General features: G+C 42.0%; 1 protein-coding gene across 1 annotated transcript in view; it reads right to left on the bottom strand.

Annotated features, from left to right (window-relative positions):
• The window catches only part of xpo4 (exportin 4), a 61,814-nt gene that overhangs the window by 23,780 nt on the left and 15,633 nt on the right, over positions 1–22,401 (bottom strand). The window contains exons 7-8 of the mRNA XM_074657863.1: positions 13,563–13,675; positions 1,133–1,290 (exon numbers count right to left, since the gene is read on the bottom strand). Coding sequence (XP_074513964.1) covers positions 1,133–1,290; positions 13,563–13,675 — 271 coding nt within the window. The remainder of the gene's footprint in view (positions 1–1,132; positions 1,291–13,562; positions 13,676–22,401) is intronic.

The following is a 22,401-nucleotide window of genomic DNA, read 5'->3' as shown; positions in this document are numbered from 1 at the left end:
ATAAGATTCATTTAGCAAAGAGAAAGTTAATTTATTTTATTGTAGCCGGTGTGTAATAACCTCTGCATCCCCGGGGGAGCTGCCTTCAATAGGCAGGTTTGAATTAGTTCCATCTGTTAGTGTGGTGGAAATTACTTTGAAGGTTTTGCAGATTATCAAACAGAAAAAAAGAGAAAGCAGATTAATGTGACGTGATAGAAATAGTTGAATATTTGCTGCTGCTTCGAAAGCAATGCAATATTCGATGTGGACGACTGCTTCATCTGCCCATCCCAAGAAGTCCACAACCTGGGTGCCCAGCCAGCAAAGACCTGGACAGGCTCCAGTATGTGCAGAACTCAGCTGCCAGCGTTCTCACCCGCATCAGGCCCAGAGGCAGCACATCACCCCCACCCTCATCAACCTTCACTGGCTCCCGGTCAAGATCCTGCATCTCAAACAAAATCCTCCTCATCTCCTACAAATCCCTCCACGCCTTCGCCCCCTCTAGTACTGATCCTTAATGCATCATCTATGGATATCTTCAAAGAACTCCTGAAAACCAACCTGTTCACCACAGCCTACAGTATGGACTGTAAGTAGCTAGCAACACTCCCCCAAAATTAGCATTATGAACTTCATTCCCGTTTACATGCAGCCGTGCATGCTCTGATTAATGTAAAACGCCCCCATGACATACGTCCTTGATAACTTTATTTTCCCTCCTTTTCCATCTGCAGTCATGTCGCTCCTGCGGTGTATCCTCGTCGTCACCGTTTTGCAAAAACTCTTCTTCAAGTTATTCTTTTTACGGCTCTGCATGAGAAGAGACGCCGTAAACAGGCAACAGGTAGTATACATTTCACTCAACGCTGCAACTGTCAACCTGGTGGTGGCGCTAGAGTAAAAGTCAGAGGATCACCAAAGTTGTTAGGATTCATCCTCTGGGAGCCATGAATGTCTGCACCAAATGTAATGCCAATCCATCCAATAGTTGTTGAGATATTTCAGCCTCAACCAAAGTGGTGACAGACCAACATTTCCATTCATAAACCCATATTTTAGTTACTACTATAAGCTACTACAAAGCACTGAGAACAGAACTGAGATGAGCTGTGATAAGCTCAGATTTCCAGCACAGAGACACACTGACCCGTTGATCATGCTGAGCAGGCCCTCCACCAGGTGGGCCAGGTAGGACACCTGGGCGCTCTCATCGGGGAAGATGGGCCCGTGCATGGAGGCCAGCTGGGCCAGGCACTGCAGGGAGTCCTGGGCCATGTCCGAGTCCTCCCGGATCTTCCTGTGCACCTGCAAGATGAGAGAAGAACATGTGCATGCCTTAGTCTCTGTTTTTGAGGTATAAAAGAGGAATTGTATCAATGAACCTGCAGGTACTTTTGGATGTGTAAACACAGCTGGAAAAAGACAGACAGAGTTAATGTGTGGAAAATCTTCTGCACACTTGATTTACTGAAAAAGCACAGATCACTTCAGTCTTTTCTTCTTGTAATGTGAGAAGAGAGAGTTCCCATTTTCCCTTTCTTGATTAATAATCACCTGCATAGGTGAGGTCAGAGGTCAGGATCACCTACAGAGCAGCGACAGCAGCCTGTTTGTAATGTAAATATATATTAAACTGTGCTACTTGTACCATTTTCAAAAGTCTTTGTTGAACTAGTTGTGGTATTTTATGGAGTCTCAGGTCCAATCCCAGTGTCCCCCCTAAGGCCTTAAGCCCTGAACTGACGTCACCTGGTAAATGGTTGAGTGTGAGAGGCTGCGAGGGCTTAAAATGGTATGAATATGAACGGGACGGCACTTTGCGGCGACATATCACGTTACCTTGACGATGACAATTGTGGATTTTTATTTATTTATTACAGATCACTCTGTAAAATACAGACGAGAGGTAACTATCAAAACAATCCATTTACTTGTTTATGTCAAACTTCATGAAGCAACATTAAAAGAACTGGTTGATGAATAAACCAGGTGAGTAATATAGTCTAATGCTTGCATTCCTCTGATTTCATGTGTTTATTACGTACCATCTTAAATCCTTAATGTTTCTGTGTAAATTTAAATATGCCAGGTTGAACACCCATGTGCCGTCCGAAAAGATTAAAAAAAGTGTGATTAATTTGTAATTAATTTTGGACAATCATGCAATTAAAACTAATGTCACCGTCTACAGCAGGTAGGGAAAATATTCAAGACCTTTGTGCATGAAATTCAAGACTTTTTAAAACCTTCTAAAGGTCTTTATTAGCTCGGCCGAGGAGGTCATGTTTTTGGTTAAGTTTGTTTGTCAGCAGGATTACAGAAAAACTACTGGCCTGATTTTTATGAAACTTGGTGGAAGGGTGTAGCACGGGCCAAGGAAGAACCCAATAAATGTTGGAGCCGGTCCGAATCACAAGGCGGATACACACATTATTTTTATAACGGCCTTGGCGGAGGGCTGCACTCTCCGAGTGAACTGAGCTCAATGCCTCTAAAGACGTTTCAATCCCTGCAGATGCCTGTTGATATTAAGTCTCTGAAAAGAGAAACAGGTCACATCCAAGTGTTGATTTTGCTCCGGTGATACTTTGATGCGTTTTGTAAATTAAACTTAATCAACTGCAAAGAACATGCAGAGAAGTCGTCGACCAAGAACGAAAAGGTGAACCTACCTTATAAGGCTTTTATTAGCTCGGCCGAGGAGGTCATGTTTTTAGTTAAGTTTGTTTGTTTGCAGGATTACGGAAAAACTACAGCCCTGATTTTCATGAAACTTGGTGGAAGGGTGTAGCACGGGCCAAGGAAGAACCCATTAAATGTTGGAGCCGGTCCGAATCACAAGACGGATACACACATTATTTTTATAACGGCCTTGCTCTCCGAGTGAACTGAATTCAACACTTTTAAAGACTTTTCAATCCATGCAGATGAATGTTCTTATTTAGTCTCTGAAAGGAGAAACAGGTCACATCCCCTGAATAAAGTAGAAGGAAATTTAATATACAAGTGCTGATTTCACTCTGGCGATACTAAATTAAACCAAATCAACCGCAAACGACACCACTTTGAAATAGAAAAGTCGCCGACCAAGAACGAAGAGGTGAACCTGCCTCATCCTCCTGTCACCGCTTTTCAAAGACAGATCAGCTGATACCCGTCAGGATTAATACTCACTGGCGTCTCCCACCGCTCAGCAAGCTGAGCCGAAGCGAAAAGGCGAATTGATTTTTGAGACGTCTGTCTCTTCAGACACTGAGACCCCCTCGGTCTCAAACAAACAATCACTGAGCTGGTCTGAGCCCACAGACAGCCTCAATCAAACCCAGAGTGGAAAGTATCCGGCTCCTGATGGAAAAAGATCTGCTCGATTCAGTCTCGTGAGCTTCTGTTGAGGTTGTGGGGTTTTGGGGGTTTGTCCGTGCTGAGCTGTCACACTCCGACAAGAGAGGAGGCATTGTTGGGTTCAACAGACAGACATCACAGTAAGGTAGCAGCACTAAGAGTCATCACAGCAACATGGGTTTCCACTGACGTCTGGAGCTCAGCTGCCTTCCTCCTGTGGCTCTCCTCTCAGCCAGTCCGAGCTTCTTCTCTTGAACCGTCATCCTCTTAAATCCAGAGCGAGCGCCTCTTCACCGGCTCCACACTATGCCAGCGCATGGCTCCATCGCAGAAGCAATCAAACTTTCAACCTCCCTCTCCTTGTTGCTTCTTCCTCCTCCTCCTCCTCCTCCTCTCCCCTTCTTACTCCCTCCCCTCAAATTCTTCCTTGCTGCTTTTCCCTTACTACTCCTCCTCCTTCTCCTCCCCTCTCTTCTCTCTCCAGCTGAGGTGCCTTGTTGGTCGTAAGCCACGCTGCTGGGAAGAGATCTTAGATGCTAACATAGCGTAGCCACCAGTCTTTGCTGCTGCTGCTGCCCTCTTCCAGAGCGTGAAGTCATCCTCTGGAAGAGCTCAGCGAGAGGAGGAGGAGGAGGAGGAGGAGGAGGAGGAGGAGGAGGAGGAGGAGGAGGAGGAGGAGGAGGCGGGAGACGGGTGAGTGAGCAAGAGAGAGAGAGAGAGAGAGAGAGAGAGAGAGAGAGAGAGAGAGAGAGAGAGAGAGAGAGAGAGAGGAGGGGTGGGAGAGGTAGTGCAAGGCCAAAGGATTGAACAGCGCGAGCTCTGAAAAAGCAGCTGCACCAGCGAATGATCCATGCGATGCCAGTAATGTCAGTCGCCTTGAGTCTGACTATAGTTAGAGATACACAACGTGTGTGTGTGTGTGTGTGTGAGATCAGTATGCGGGGAGTGGGATGGATGAACGGAGAGAGAACAGGATATAACAATATGGAACATTTAGGGCATGCAGACTGGTTAATCAATGGGTTTGGTATAGGAAAAGCGTTGGCGTAGACATAACTGCTAATTCAGTTTGCTATAACAGCAGACTGGACTTAGCATTCTCAAGCGTTAAATGTTGTCCAAACAAAAGTAGCCACACAAGATTGAGCCTTAAAAAAAGTAGTCTAAAACTGTCAAAATGAACTAGGGCTGTCAAAGTTAACGCGATAGTAACGTCGATTTGTTTAGGGCCACTAATTTCTTTAATGCATTAACGTAATTGATCTTTCAAAGCTTGTAGAGTCCGCTAGAGTGAAGATACTGGTATCATATAAAACTAGAAAACTTAAGGAATCCATCGGTACCAACCATGTCATACCAGCTCGTTGGAAGGAGGTTAAATAATGCTCCAAACTTGCGCAAGAAAAAACCATGGATGTATTAAAAGAACTGGATACAGCATCGGAGGCGGGGCCCCGTTCATTCCTATGAGAGTTGCTCAGTGGTGCATGGAGCCTAAATGGCTCGACTTCCGTCTGGAAAAGTACCCGGTTCTTGGCGGAGTAGCCAATGTAGGTCTATGGGGAAAAGTCTTTTTGGGCCCAATGGCATCGTGTGACGGACACGGAAGTTGCAGTACCGCCGTTTGGCCACTACGAAAGTTGGGATCAACGACTGGCGCTCTTCCTGGGGGCTTGAGAAAAACTGTCATGTCCATTTTCAAAGGGTTCCCTTGACCTCTGACCTCCAGATGTGTGAATGTAAATGGGTTCTATGGGTACCCATGAGTCTCCCCTTTACAGACATGCCCACTTTATGATAATCACATGCAGTTTGGGGCAAGTCATAGTCAAGTCAGCACACTGACACACTGACAGCAGTTGTTGCCTGTTGGGCTGCAGTTTGCCATGTTATGATTGGAGCATATTGTTTTATGCTAAATGCAGTACCTGTGAGGGTTTCTGGACAATATCTGTCATTGTTTTGTGTTGTTAATTGAGTTCCAATAATAAATATATACATATATTTGCATAAAGCAGCATATTTGTCCACTCCCATGTTGATAAGAGTATTAAATACTTGACAAATCTCCCTTTAAGGTACATTTTGAACAGATAATGTGTGATTAATCATGGACAATCATGTGATTAAATATTTTAACAGTAAAGCGTTACCCCTTTAATATTATAGTAGCTCATGAAAGATTACGCTGTGTTCACCTGTTATTTCAATCATCCTGCTCCACTCTCATTTTCATAAAGGTTGTGAACATTAATTAAACTGCTACTCAAAGCTTCAGTGTCTCTGCTGCCTGAGCCAAATAAAAGCTGATATCAGATCAACGGATTCTATGACTATCATCTATAACGTACTTAGAAATGTTGAAACCTAGATACATTTGATAAGGGATATGACAGGATAAGGATTTGAAAAGCAGATCTGATACTTGATTCATTAAAATTCTGTTGAATCTCACTGCAGAAACATTTTAGTCCGTACCAAAGAAGTATTGGGGTTCAATAGCGAGCCCTATTAAAGCAGAATGAATATAATTGGGGAGAAAAGAAAAGAGCAATAAAGTAATGAGGAAGCGAAGAGGAAAGAAAGCTATAATGAGAGCAAACTGAGGGAGGGAGAAAAGCAGGTAGACAATGAGGTGAGGGAGAGGAGGATGAAGAGAGAGAGCTGGACGATAGAGAGGGAAAGAGAGAGAATGAGGGATGATATTTATAGAGACAAAGCCTGGTGTCTGTTACCTCGGGGGGCTCAGAGGCTCATCTTTCTGTTTTTTTCAAATCAACACTGTGCTTCCAACTTATTGTCTTTCTCTCTCTCTCAGATTGGGTTACTGTCTGCCTGCAGGCCACGTCTCTAGAGGAGAATCAGCCTCTGCTGCAGCCTCATCAGTCGCTGCTCTCCACACTGATTGTGTTTACTGGCTAAACACAAAATGCTTTACTCTGTGTGCTCTCCTACTCCTGTCTCTGTGAGGACTACAAGGGGGTAGGCTTCTATCACACTGACTATGTTGTGAATTTGATACGGGTCATGTAAACAGCATATTCCTTTTGGATATTCTGAATTAGACCTTATTCCAAATGGAGCATTTTCAGATTAAGACGTGTGGGATATGTTGATATTATTCAGGTTTTAGGAGCATTCGTTGGACAGATATACAGCACATTCACAATATGAGTCTCAATTGGGGTTTTTACCGCAGTTTGAATTACCTGTTGCCTGTTTACGGCGTCTCTTCTCGTGCATAGCCATAAAAAGAATAGCTTGATTTGCAAAACTTGCAGAACGGTGACACCGTTGGTACTCCATGGGAGCATTCATGACTGCAGTTGGAAAAGGAGTTAAATCGGACGTACGTCATGGGGGGGGGCGTTTTACGTTAGTCACTGTAAACGAAATGTATAGCCAGCGCTACAGTAACGTTACCGATCTCCATTTCAGCGTCAGTTTATAAAATGTTGTCCTTGGTTTTAACATTGTAAAACTCATCTTTACATCTTTTGTTTTCTGTACTGTAAGTACTTGTAACAGGGCGGCGCTCTTGTCACAAAAAGATGAAACAAAATCTTCTTTTTTCTTTTAAATGCTGACATTTGTCATGTTTGTTATATAATAATTCATTAGAGTGGAAATCCATTTAGTAAACCAGCTTAACTTGGTTGAACGTTTCATTTCCTCTTTAAGCTACAGTGAAGATACTGGCATCACATGACACTAGAAAACCTAAGGAATCCATTGGTACCAACAATTCTTTCTTAAAAAAATTATCGATAATCAATATAGTTGGCAATTTATTTAATAGTTGACAACTAATCGATTAATCATTGCAGCTCTAAATGAATTCAATGTCATTTAAGACTTTTTAATAGGGCTGTCAAAGTTAACGCAATAATAAGGCGTTAACGCAAAATCGTTGTAACGCCACTAATTTCTTTAACGCATTAGCAAAATCCATCTTTTGCAGCTAGAGAGAAGATACTGGCATTATATGAAATGCGAAGGAAGCTACGAGGCTTTTACTGAATAGAGCCTGAACGCATAGACCCTGAATGTAAATGGCACCTCCCGTGTTGAACTCGGCAGGACGTGAGCTAATTAACGTTAACCAGCTCTTGTCCTGCCGATTTCAACACGGATTTGTTGTTCACAATGTAAAATGATCAGGGAATAATAGGGTGTGCCCCCTGCACGTGTCGATAGGGAGTTTACTGCGTCCCAAACATATTTTCTATCGTCCGTTTTCAGAATTTTGGCATCGACTTGGTATCGAAGTATCGGTTCTTGTGCCATCCCTCGTCTAGAGATGTGTATCTGCAGGAATAACGTGGGTTTGTGTGTGTGTTTAAAGACGTTTATACTTATGGGTGGATGTGTTACTGTTATGTACAAAAGTACTGTGGTGTGTGTGTGTGTGTGTGTGTGTTTTCATGTGGGTACACACTCAATCACAACGTGATGCCGCTCTCTAATCACTCCGAGCCAAACAGAAACTAAAAACTCTGAGAAACACAAACAGACAAAAACACTCTGCTGAGGCCAAAAATGACAGACGCCTCGGTTTGTGTACTCTCCGTTTCTTCTTTTTGTTGGAGTCGGGGGGGTGTTCGTGGTTACCAGGTGCTAGATCGACAAAAGTGGAGTGTGTTTATTTTGAAGGAGGCCAACAAGCACCGGGGTCTTCTTCCTTTTCAATCTACCGTCGCCAAATTATCCCCAAACCTCTCACTCCTGCAAATTACATCCAGGTTTCTCTCTCTCTCTAAATTGTATTTCTCTGTTCCACCTTTTTTCTTTGTCTCCCTCGTAAAATTATACACCTCCCTTTTTCTATTCCTGCACCTCTTCTTTCATTTTCTCCTCATTACCCTCGCTCTTTTCTTCTTTCTTTCAATCACTCCATCCCTGAATCCCTGAGAAGAGATGCTTTTCCACAAAAACCTTGAGAGACACTTAAAGCACCAGATTAAACATCTCTTCAGCAGCAAAGATGGCGGCTACAGCGCTGCATAATTATTGAGCCGTTTTCCAAAATATGTGCGTCAGTCAGAAGAGAGCTCCCAAAGCCAAAGCATCTCCATCGTGACGTCATATCTATTCCGTATCCGTCAACCAAAACTAACCGCAGCCAACCGCAGCGAGCCAAAACGACAAAGCAGAAAACGTCGGAGGGTCGGCGTGGATACGACCTGCACCCTCACATGTTAAATCCAGCGTGGTAAACACTACACATCCAGGAAAGGATGGAAACACTTTGGGTTTCACACATTGAACAGGAAAAGCAGAGCTAGACATCACGGCTAAAGCTGCATACTGACTCTGTCACGGACAGGAAACGTTATCGTATCGCGGTAACGTGGCGGTCGAGCCGGCCGTCACTCTCATCTCTGTGGTCAAATGGGCCGACGCTACAACTGTAGAGCACCCATATACTGACATTTATGTTAAATGCATTGAAACGGCCCGATGGAGCTGACCATGGATGGATAAAGAGAACGGAGCTGACGGGAGAGCTAGAGACCACCTTGGAGAAGTTAGAGGAAGTACACACGTGGGACTACGTCTGCTTTTCAAAATAAGGTGTTAACAAAGGGAACTGTATATACTAAATACATCTATGGAAATAATATTGATTGGATTATATTCACTAGAAGTATAAAACATTACATGTCTCTTGTAAATTAAAAAGAAAATACCACTAATTTGTGAGGGAAATGTCTTTATTCTTTGATTTTTGGGTTGCTGGAATTTTTTTATAAACATAATTCCTGCCAATAACTGATATATTTGACTTCAGGACATCTCTGACTACATACATGCTGAAAATCAATAATTTTTACTGTATTAATTTAGATATTTTTCAAAGTAAAAGTCCCTAGAAGTGCATGATTAAACTTTTTCCCATGGTCTAGTGTTAAAAACGTTAACACAATAAATTGTAATATCAAATCGCAATGCATATCGAATCGGCAACCAAGTACCGTGATGGTATCGAATCGGGAGATAAGTGTATTGTCCCAGCCCCAGTGAGCGCAACTGAAATGACACTAATAATCCCTCATTGCACAGGAACACTGTGTTCACACACGACTACAGTCAAAGTTTAACCAGCAAGTCGGTCTGTTAAGTCTGATGGATTTTTTATTAAACAGAACATTTCACAGTGTGCCTTCTTTTGTTTTCTTTGTAGTGATGTGTGTTTCCATATCCTTTGCGTTTAACTTATCAATAACATTGATGGTCAAAACTATGGAAATAATCCCAGTTGTAATAAACCAGAATTATCCTTTACTAGGAGCAAAAAAGAAAAAGAGCATGACTCTGCATGATGAGCCTCTTGTTAGCTCACAGCAGTGATTAGTGAGGAGCCTTGGAGACAGATAAATGGAAGACTGACAGACACCCACCCACAGAGGGACGGAGACGGAGAATGATCCCCCCGTCCCCTTCAGAGCCCCTCAACAGGGTGACGAGTGTGTGTGTGATGGGTGGGTTACTGTGGTTGTTAACAGGGGCCCCTAATCCTGGGGCCGGGCTCTAATCCTGCCACCGGTCTGTTGTGGACTGTGACCCTGATGGCGCGTGTCTCTGAGTACCCCTCCCACACACACACTTACCTACCCTGTTACCCCTCACAGCTGAGGAGACGCAGCAGCTGAAGACCCCATTAAACTGACTAAACACACACATACATACACAACATACACTACACAATCTGACACAATCCCACAGAGACAGATATGCGCCAACACACATACACACAAAAATGCACACAACACCACCAGGAGGATGCTTTAACACACACACACACACACACACACACACATACATACACACACACACACACACACAGACAGCTGACCACAGCGGCGTTACAATAACAAACAGTTGAGCTACTAGAAATACCAGAGCGGGAGATGAGACCGAAGGCCTGAAAACTGAAACCAACACAAAACACATCCTGCAGATTCCAGCAGCAAAGAGAACCGACGGAAAAATTACAAACATTTTTATTTGTGCCAAACTGCTGCGACCGACCGACCGGCCGGCCAATCAGATCCTTGATTAGGCCCAAATAAACCTCTGATTACAGCCGCTGCAATCTGTGATTGCTCTGTGAATTCAGAGTCATGCACAAGAGATGGAAAGGAACTACAAATAAGCATCTGCAGATTGTACAACAAAACACAACTACTATTTCAAAAGATTTTTTTTACAATATCATTAAAATACAAACTCATTCAGATTTGGCACCGAATACATATTTATCTTCCCTTTAAACCAGCTGCACGGAGATAATAACTGCAACCACAGTGATCAACCATACAGTAACAGACAGATTAAGAAGATATTTTGGTCTCCCTGACGCTGAACAAAAGATGCAAACAAATTTTGAATACTAAATAGAGTTGCTTTTCCACATAGAAACACCAGCAGTCGTGATCTCTTAGACAAATCACAACACACAACTCGTGACGACATGAAAATCACGTTAAATAAAATCACGTTGTTCATCTCATTCAACTGCAACATAAAGTGCAAAACGTTAAATACTATTTTCAGATAGAATTTGTTCCATAACTTAATTTGCAGGAGATTTTAATAAACATCTATTAATAACTTAATATCCTCCAGTCCTGCTTTTAAAACCACTTAGGTTTCCATACTCGAAAGAAAGGCTCTCACCAAAGTGGCCTCTTTTGTCTCTGTATGATCCAAACAGAAACAATACAATGAGGTTAAAAATACTTCAAGATGACTGAAACTGGATTTCCAAAGTCCTTTTTCAAAAGAAACGACAACCAGAGCTTCTCCTTGAGCTTCTGTTAAAAACTAAAAGCACTAAATAAACTCATTACAAAAGCTAGAACCCCATTATTAACCACAACTTCCTGATAAAATGATCCATTAGCGGATAACAAACACAAAAAGTTTCTGGTTCTGTAACTGAACAAAAACTAGATTTACCGCCTCATAGATGTATGCCTCCGCCAACCTGTGAAGTTACAGTTTACATCCATGTCTGTCCAAACTATCATCACTTCATCACACATTTATGTAAAATTGCCATAATTAGCATATTAATTATTGTGTTACAGTAGGCCCCAATCACCGAGACGCGTCACTACAGGCGTGGCTGCTTCAAAAGCACCTCGGCAAAGCGCGTTGGGACAAACAGCGATGGGCCAAACAGCGGTGGGACAAACAGCGATGGGACAAACAGCGATGGGACAAACAGCGATGGGACAAACAGCGATGGGACAAACAGCGATGGGACAAACAGCGATGGGACAAACAGCGGTGGGCCTGTTGAGCCGCTGAAAAAGCTGAGAATATGGGGCTGATCACACTGAGATGCGTCACCAGCAATACCACTATTTTCCTATGGTACGACTAGGGATGTCACGAGAACCGATACTTCGGTACCAAGTCGATGCCAAAATTCTTAAAACGTGACGGTACTCTTTTTCTACAGTACTGAAGGTACCGTACGATGCCTGTAATCAGGGTCCGAAATTAACAAGCGCCAAAATGCGGGTAGATTTTCCGTTTGGCGAGTGACTAACTCTCTGAAGGCTTCTGTCCTCTGCTCTCTCTCTGTCGGAGTTTGACACAAACAACAGCACCGTGCAACAGCGTCGAGATGTTGGGTTTGTTTACTTTTTCAGAGATCCTTTATTAATTTGATCGAGAAGAGGATTCACTCGTGGCGGAAAAAACTGAACTGAATTTCTATCTTTTGTTGTTTATTGCTAAATCTCTGAAAGGTGGTGTTTTTTTTTTAATGTCATCAAAATATAACATTAGCATTTTAAATAAATATTTAATGGTCTAATGGTCTGTCACCATGTCAGTGAATTTAAACTACTGCTTACAATCTGAGGATATATCTATAGAGAGAGTGTGTGTGTCATTGACATTACAGTCATTGAGTTATACCTGAGGAATAAAGTCTCATCATTTTCCTTTTTTTTTTTTTACCATGGTATCAAATTGGGTATCGAGGACCGTGGAAATTCACTGGTATTTGTATCAACTACTAGATTTCTGGTATCGTGACATCCCTAGGTACGACACGTGTCACATTTTTCTAGCGTGGAAAAGGTTAAGTGAGTGGACCAGTATCAGTTTAGTAATTCACGGTTGACAGATTGGGTTAGTGTAGCAGTAACAGGGTGTAGCTGCAGAGAAGACAGAGGTCATGTAGGTGGAGGTGAAACAGGTGGTGGCAGGTAAAGGCTAAAGGAGCAGTATCTAGCAGCAGAGCAGCTAAAAGGCAGAGTAGTGGAGCAGTATCTGGCGATGAGCAGCCAGAAGCTGTTGAATGGATGCTGAATGAAAGAGGAGCTGACTGGTTTGTTCCACGCCGTTTGTTTAAGCCAGCGTGGGCCGCCTCTTAAAACACACAAGTCACTGCACAAAAATACACATTTGACTTCACCGGGCGGTCCTCTGGACAGTAATACAATAACACGACCCCACTGCAAAGCACCCATAAATCTGCTTAATGGTGCGTCCGAAGAAACCCACGGAAACTAGTGAAAACTTCACAGGCGCCAACAAAGACGAGTGAGATTTCTTTGCCCGACATGAAAAGGCAAACGGTCTCTCTTTGTTTATCATAAATAAACCACCGTGTAGAGGTCAGGATGAAAATGATGGAGGAGAAAGGGTAAAGCAGGACACAAGAAAACTGAGCGGAGACCTCCCTGACAGAAAGATATGGATGGATGGAAAACAGAGGGACATACAGGACAGACAGACGCATCACACATCTGCAGGTTTTGTCAGGTTCATTTAAAGTGTTTTCCTATTTCATAACGCCGTTAAACCCGAAACAATAAACTTTAAACCGTTGTTTGCATGATCCTGTTTAAATTGATCTAAAATAAAAACCATAATACTTGGAGCATTCAGTCTTTCTGGTCATCACATTGTACGCTCGTGATGAGGTCATCATTTTACGTTAAGTGCAAAACAATACATGATGGCCGCAGGAGATCACTGAATACTAAAAAATTTGCATAGTTTAACTTTTGGAGTGTTAAAGGGCGAGTCTATTATTAATTATTATAGTTCATTGACTGATATATCCTTGTAGTTCAAAAGGTTAAAATGAAATGGAAGACAGATTTTGTCAGTGAAACAAAGATAAAAATGTAAAACTGCTTTAACAGGTTTTAAGAAGTTTAAGGTGCAAATGAAGTCATTTCAACTTGAGTGATGGACAAGGTACTCACGGTGAAGAAGAGGTCCATGACGCGGGTGTCCATCAGCGCTTCCCTCCAGGTCTCCGTAGGCTTCAGCATGACGTTCTGCGTGGCCTCGAACATGGCGATGTAGTGGCGCCCCAGTGACCCGCCGTCAGTTAAGGCCAACAACAGCATGAAGAAGAGGAGGAGGAGGAAGAAGGAGGAGGAACGGCACACACAAAAAACACCAGCTCCTGTCACTAAGCTGCCTCTCAATGGTGTATTTTTGGTCTCTGTGTGTGTGAGTCTTTGGTTTGTCTGGCAGCAGTTAAGTAACTCTCCCTCTCATTAATCCTGTCAATCTTTACTCCACAAGTTTTTAATTTCTCACCCTCCCCTCTTTGTTTTCCTCTTTCTCCCTCGTCAGCTCTTCATCTGCCACAAAGAAACGTCCGCTCTTTACCCTCTGACTCGCCCTCTTCCCTTCTTGTCCTCCTCTTCACCTCTCCTTCCTAACAGCACTCCCCTTTCCTTGTGCACACTCAGATTTCTCTCCTCTGCTTCCTCACAAGATCTCAGACACACTCCGGCTGCAGCCAATCGAGACCTGGCGTTGCTCTGCCTCTTTGTCCACTCCTCTGCAAGACGTCCTCGAGGCTCCTTACTGCCCCCGAGACACTCCCTCTCCCTCCTCAGCCAATCACTTCGTCTCTCTTCCCGACTGCTTTCCAAGACTCTCTCTTTGCCTCCATAACACTTCAAGAGCCTCTATCACAAGATTTAAAACTAAACCCATAAACTATAAAACCTTTTTCATCTTGACGTCCCTTTCTCCTCAACAAGTCTTTCTTTCTCCACAGCCCCCACAACTCACACCCTGTCTCTACTTATTTTAAACTTTCTCTACACCCACAACAAGCTGCTTCTCAAACCCACAACATACACTTTCTCCCCACGCAGCCACAACACTTCCTGTCCTTATTCAAGTCTCCTATAACACACCCACAACATGCTTTTCCCTTAGCTCAACAAGAACAACCCTCCTTTACTACTTCTTCAAGTCCCAAACAAAGCTTTTCTCACACTTTCCTCAAGCAAAGCATCTTACAAACCCACTCTCTCTCTTCACACACCAATCATTCTTTCCTTCTTCCTGACAGAGGCTTCTTGCCAAAACAAGTCAGCAGATTTGTCTGCCTGTTGATCGCACAATAAATTTACCCAAAAGGTTTGACACATGAGGGGATTCTTTTGCTGGTTTTTGTCACCTTTTTCCTGACTGTGTTTTTGGGAAATACAAACCTTAACTCTTAGCTCACTCTGACTAAAGAGCAACCAATCAAACCCAGTTTTCTGTCCAATACTCTCTCCATCACAAGCACCTACAAAACACACTCTTCCCTTTAGTGGACTCATTTTATTCCCCCTTAAGTAGCTTTTAAGGTTGGAAAAATCATCTTATTCCACTGATATGATATATTCTGTATCAGCTTGTTAAAGGCACAATGAGGAGGATTTGTGGGTTTGTAAATACAACCTTCAAAGACGACCCCTCCTCCGCGGCTCAACGAGGGTTAGGGGTGCTCGCCAGCGCATGAAAGCCGAACCTCGGATTTACTCTCGTTATGGAACAAGGCCAGGCCTCTATGAGTTGTTCAGGTCCGATGCCCTGATCAGCGGGGCTATCCTGACCCTAACCAATCGAGGTCAATGCCAAACAAACCTCAAGCAGCTAAGCAATGGGACTACGATTGGGCAGAAAAAAAATGACTTGAATTACTAATCACTTATCAGAATTACTTATCGTTTCCTCTTTATCAAATAATTGATTCATTGTTGCGGCTCTAATTCAAACCCAAAGTGTTTTTTATGGCTTAGATATTATGTATTATTTTGCCACCAGATTACATTTGAAGTTTTACTATTATTCACCAGGCTACCACAGTATTATATTTGATTTCATATTTTATTCCAATATTTTATTGTTTATTTATTTGTCTTAGATTCTAATTAGATTTTGTTCTACGTTGTTTCTTTATACATACATATACATATCTGTAAGGACACAGTTGGAGGGAGCCTGAGATCAATAAACAATAAAAGAACTTGAACACGATAAATAAAGTATGTTTCTCTAAATTTCTACCTGATTTATTTGGTATATTTGGAAACTTTGGAATCTCCAATAAAAATAACTGAACAGTGGTAGATCAGTTATTTTTTTTCAACAGTTTTTATTTCAGTTTCAGTAACTTATACAATATATTCACAATTTTGCCTACGTTTTTTTTTTTTTTTCCAGCTGTATCTATCTTGTTTATAGATAATTTAACAAAATAAAATTAAAACTTCACTTCAGCTTGAAGTATTAATGTAATAGAGTAAAACAGAGGTACCGTATAAATTAGAAAAAAGGATAATAATAATACAAAAACATACTGCATGGATTATTTTATTGTCTCCTATCCAGGATATTGGATGGAGACTTTTACAACTTCTTTCTTCGTGCAGGTTTTTGTTTCAATATTTTATACTCTGCAAATGTTATCTTCTTTTACTCGCTGGTAAAAAGGGTAAAGCATAAATCAAATAATAAAAAAATGACACCCTCGTTCTCTCTCGTCTTCCATCACCGACACAAAACACATAAAAAGGCACAGAGACTCGTATCGCTGGCCGGCGGCTCGGTGACAGCAGAAAGGGGGAAACTCCCAGAGGAATGTTTGATCAAAGCCAAACAGCGGCGGAGGCCGGCGAGGTCGAGCATTCCTCCGACACCAACCCACAGTCACTCCCCATGCACACACACACACACACATACACACACATACACACACACCACAACACACCACACCACGCTTTTCGGCACAAAGTTGGCACCTGTCTAAGGGTCCGTGTGTGTGTGTGTGTGTGTGTGTGTGTGTGTGTGTGTGTGTGTGTTTCTGTCCAATGCTTGGCTTTCAGGCTCTGTTAAAAATAGTCGTGGTGAGGCAGAAGACCTCTATCTGAACCTTTGTGAAGAAGGAAGGAATGAGAAAGAAGTAAGAAGTGTGCTGCAATGTGACTAAGATCAGGTTTATTTGTTAAATGTCAGGGTTTAACTATTTATTCCTGATCAGAAAATGTGTTTATTTATGAAATGCTCCTTCTTTCACTTGCTTTTAAGTCCTCTTGGCCTGCAACTTTCATGTCCGTCTTAAACGAAATTAACCAGATTATATTAAAATTTTTAACTTGCAAATCTCTTAGATCCAAAACAGTAAAAACACATAACATGAGGACACTTTTTTTCCTGCAACAAGTGGGGCTGACCGCGTCCTGCAGCCTGCAGAGGAGGCCGTCTCCGCAGGGAGGGACCACCTCGGAGGCAGAGGTTACCATACAAACCCTCCTAAAGATCATATGACTGAGACAAAACTCACAAGAGACCTCAGGAATGAAAACTACACAGCTACTCCGACTAGTTTACACAGCCGGACAGAGACGTAAAACGGGTCTGACAGGTTGTGACACCAAAAAGACAGAAATGCTCTAAACTAGGAGGAGAGAGACACGACGCCTGAAGATTTCATTATTCAAAATATTTTAAACTTAATAATTTGGATGAAAGGTTTTATTTGTCCGGAAAAGCACCAAGAATTCATCTTTAAGACTTCCAAACTTAATTCGATAACACAAATGAAATTAGATTACATGATATAAAACATTTAAGGACTTGTAAGCAGCTTGCTGAGAAGGAACAAACATTCTATTCTTATTTTATTTTTATATATCTCTTATTATTAATCCCTATTCCTCTGTACTTATTTCTGTCCTTGTGCTGCTGCAGCAGCAGCAAGAGTTACTGGTGCTGCTGGGGATCAATAAAGGTTCATTTCATCTTTTCTTATCTTATCTTAGAAGACTAAGGCAGCATCCACACTAATGCTTTTTCATTTTAAAATAACTTAAGTTATGTTTACATCAAGCATCCACACTACTACAATGGAGACGACTAAGTCGACTAGGATTTCTTTAGTCGATTAGTCGTTTTTTATGCTTTTTTTTTCATTCTGAATGACGTATTTCTAAGAAACTTATGAGCACTGATAAACACAAGATTTAAAGTGATGCTTTTTTGTGATTCTTTGTGGAGATCTGTCGATTAAATCAACTAATCAATTAATCGTATGAGTGTTAGTCGACTAATATCTTTGGTCGAGGACAGCCCTAGATGACGCACACCCACGTTCGCTTCCTGATTGTGTCTTATCTTCACCAACATGTCCTTCCCTGATTCGTCACCCCTATCACATGACGCTTTTCCAGAAGAAAACTAATTATTAATAATTATGGAATTATTTCCAATAATAAATATATACATACATTTGCATAAAGCAGCATATTTGCCCACTCCCATGTTGATAAGAGGATTAAATACTTGACAAATCTCCCTTTAAGGTACATTCTGAACAGATACAAAATGTGCGATTAATTTGAGATTAATCGCAATTAACTCATTTAATCGACAGCCCTAACTTCATAATATGTTTAAGCAAAAAACGTCTAGTGCCACTTTTCTTTCAGTTCTCATTCATCAAACTATAATAAAACATTTATGAACTGTCCCGAAAACAACTCACGTAAACTGAAATGAAAGTTTAAACTACTTCTTCCCGGTTGTTTAAGTGTTCACTTCTGAATTCTGAGGAAAATCCAACGTGCTGAGATGACAAGTGAATTTACAACTTCAACCATGCTACCCACTGCTGCTGCTGGAAAAAAGACGGAGTGCATATGTGTGTGTGTGTATGTGTGTGTGTATGTGTGTGTGTGTGTAGTGTGCATGCCTCCAGGATGAGTAATGTGCGCGGAGTGACTAGGACATGTGGCTGTGGGTTTGGTGGGTTTTTAAAAGACATCACCTGCTACTATCTCAACCCTTCCAGCAGGCTCAAGAATAACTAATGTGACACGTCAATTTTCCACTGGAAAGATAAGACGGACTGACGGAGAAACAGACGCTCCGACACACATTCAACGGACCTAATACGCAGCCGATGTGTGCGACCACGGGAGTTTAAAGTGAAGAGATTCACACACGTTTAGTTCCCACATGCGGTTGCCAGCTTTGCAGACGCATAAAGACATATTGTAATATGTTAATTAACACCAGCCACCAGTCACATGCCAATAAGACGGCTGCTGGTAGTTACTGCCAGTTACGTTGGCAGAGAAACAACCAGCATTTCAACTTCAATTTCCTGCCCTGATTCTATTTATTCTATTGACCAAAGCAAGCAAACGTTAGTTCGGCTCCACATCTTCAGTGACAGACACTGAGACGTCCAGTATTTATGGTTCTGCATGTGAACCTTTAGCTCAGGTAGTGTGCGTCAATGAACGGCGCTCCACTTCAAAGCATTGAGGGGGAGCATAGTCGCAATAAAAAGCCTTCATTCTTTCCTTCATGGGCTGTAATTCAGCATGCGGTGCTGCCATGCAGAAACCAACCACATGACTACAAAACAGTAGATGTGGGCAGAGCCCCGTCTGAGTTCTGAGGAAACCAAACAACAAAATATGTCAACGCTAAAAATTGAATCTCGTCATCTTTGTGTGTTTATTTTGTTACCACATGCTGACAAAAGTGGAGTAGCTATAAATTAAACTCTAAAGAAAGCTTCACAGATTTGATTTGTGTTGCTTTGTCACAAACTTTATTTATATGAACAAGACTAAAGAGTCTACAGTCATGCTAGCAGCTGTACTTCAGCACAGTGGTACACTCCGTTATTACAATTTTTATACTGTTTTTTGCAAATTCATTATTAACCCCTGATGATCCGCCTCAAGTTTCTCACAAAAAACTAAATTTTACAAGATTACACTTGAACACATCATGATAACGTTATAATTTCCCTTCGCCCAATCCATTTTTACTGAATAGAGCCTGAACGCATCATAATGTTCACCATGGAACATGCCAACATAGCCAAGCAGGACTGCACTTCTACCAGCTAACGTTAACTAGCTCTCCTACTGCCGATTTCAACATGAGTTTGTTGTCCACAATGTAGTACTATCAGGGAAATTATCATCCCCAGGACGCCGGGACGCCGCTAGTCTCGAGCCCTGACGGTACCTGCAGTATACTGTAGAAAAACGAGTACCATCGTGCACAATCCTGGCATATTCCACAGTGGGAGCTGGCCCTGCTTCGGAGCCGGGGTTAGCATCGAGGTTGCGGGGTTATCCCCTGAAAATAGACTAAACATGGAGCTAAAAGTTGCCAGGGTGAAATAGCTAAAGGGTAAAAACTTCTCCGTCACGTCACCAGAATGTAGACATTAGTCACATGTTCCAACGGACATTTAACCCAGGGCTAGTAGAAGTGCAGTGTGACTCATATAGCCCTGGGCTTAGGTTAAACCTGGGTTAACAATGTGTGTGTGAAAAGGGGCTATCCCAGGGCTAAGGATACGCAGTGTGAAAAGCCCTACACATGTCTGTACCAAACTGTGTGCCAATCCATTAAGTAAATATTGAGATATTTCACTGGATAACTGAACATATTGACCAGGTGATGGGGCTAAATGAAAACTCAAGGGATCACCAAAGTAATTAGTGATTTCATGACAATTCATGAAATGCTTTCTGCAATATTTCAGCCTGGACTTGCACACTTCAATTCCTTAACTGCACCGTCTATTTTATATAATTGAAGACTATTTTCAAATGTAACACACACCTACAGTATTAAATGTATTTTCCTGTCTTTCTAGGTAGCTGTCGGTTTCCTTTCATTTCAGCATGGTGGTGGTATAATTAGCAGATCCTTGAAACTTGTAAACCATCATAGTTGGTCTTATTTTGTATGAATGTTGGTCAATGTCACCATTCAGCTCCTATTTCTATTTAATATGCAGGTGTATTTGGATCTTTTTGCTCCTTTCTGTATTCTTCCTGTACTCAGACGCATGTTTCAAAAGTCTAATACATGTTTAATTCTCCACAAAAATGAATGGAGACCAATAGATGCCTGCAACAGTGGATTGTAATAAACGGGCTAAGTTGTGCAACACGCTGCCTGGTATAGTTCATTAAGCCCCTGTACATCAAATCAAAGCCGGCTTCACATTTCACATTCCCAGCTCCTCTTTGGACCACTTAAAGTAGACAATCTCAGCGATCTGAACATCTTGCGGTCCTGAGTGACCTTCGTGGCCGCGGGTCGCGGATTAGCGAGCTTCTCCTGTATCCTCTATTCATTACGGCTGATCCTCCTGACTTGAGGATGGACCCGCGGCGACACAGGAAGAACCGGCTGAGCGTCTGCCAGCGGCCGTGCGAGGAGCGCGGCGCTATGCTAAGGCGCGTGGTGGGGTTTAAGTGATATATCCTGCTTTAAGTCTCGCCTGCAGCCTCGCCATGTGAAATAACAGTCCAGGAATACCTCCTCACTGACCCACCCCCCTCCCAATCCCTTCTACTGTTGGGCCTCCATCTGTTTAGACAGCAGTTGTCTTTAATTCTCCCACTACTGAATCAAACCAAGAATATATCAATTATGCCACTGTGCTCAACGCCAGCTGGTTTCTTTGAGACCAGAAAGTGATGACAGCCTGCCTCTTTTTACTTTAACAACAAGTGTCATGTTTATTATGAGTTGTAAGAAAAGAAATAAGCCCATCTTGTAGGAGAAATGAATACTATAATGAATCATATTAACCTCTTTTACCCGACAGACCCGGTACCGTTAACACTCCCTTTAAAGACTTCATAAAATGTTGTGGTGGTCTTTTTTCCTGAATTGTTTCTAAAAGACGAGTCCTTAACGCTACTAAAACAACACTCCAAGTGTATTTTGTCCAAACAATGTTTGTTTGGCAATGATTTCAATATTTTAGTTACAAAATCAACGCAAGAGAAATTGTATTTTTATTTATAATATTTTTGACCGTTTTTATATTGAATGTACATACTTGACTTTGGATTATTTTTTAGTCAAAATTATACAATTTAGTTGTTTTTTTTATTGATTTTTATCCTGTACACAAAGGTAGAATGTGATGATGCACATCTATGTGATGCCTGACTAAAACCTTTGTAGAATCTATGTGCTTTGTGTTATTTATATCTGCTTTGGCTCAGTTGTAGTCGAGGAGTTGCTGAATGAATTCAGTGACGTCTCTTTGCATGGCATCACTGCTATAATGGTGTTATCCACTGTCTAATCTAGAACACATTTTATGCGAGGATAAAAATGTACATTTTTCCTTTGGTTCATCACAGTTTACTCCGGCATAGTAACAGTCACAATGTTACTGAAGCTGGGGATGAATTCTCTGAGGTCTTACCTCTCCATAGAGACTAAGATCATGCATATAGACCTGCTAGTTGTTCTACAGTGTTGAGAGTCCTTGTGAAACAGAAACTATATACTTTAAATCTCACACAACTCAGATGAAACATGCTCCAACTGAATGTGCATCAGCATTCTGTGAATACCCTCCGTCTCGTGTTTAGACAGCAGTAGTTGAAGATTCTCCGTACAGGTCAGGGCCAAGGCAAACATCCAGCATCAGCTTACACACTCCAAATCCCAACCTTAACCTGAGGGCCAACCTGCCTATAAATTGACCTCCGAGCAGCTAATGAGAATACAGAGCCGGTGTTAGGCTGACAGTCGTCTGCTCAGCACAAGAATAACTCCTGATTGAAGAGGTGATTGTTGCTCGGACACGTTAATGCCGCTTATATTACGTCTCACTAAAAATAAATACTAAAAATGTCTCTCTTCTTCTCTGATGACAAAGTACTTAATAACAAGTCAAGTAATGCCGGGTACACACTACACGAGAATCAAGCTGGTTTTGGGCCCCGATTCCTCCTGGCGATCGTCACC

This window comes from Sebastes fasciatus, chromosome 14 (assembly GCF_043250625.1).
Source record: "Sebastes fasciatus isolate fSebFas1 chromosome 14, fSebFas1.pri, whole genome shotgun sequence".
Taxonomy (NCBI): Eukaryota; Metazoa; Chordata; class Actinopteri; order Perciformes; family Sebastidae; genus Sebastes; species Sebastes fasciatus.
The sequence above is the reverse complement of the archived record's forward strand: the minus strand, read 5'-3'. Positions and strand labels throughout refer to the sequence as shown.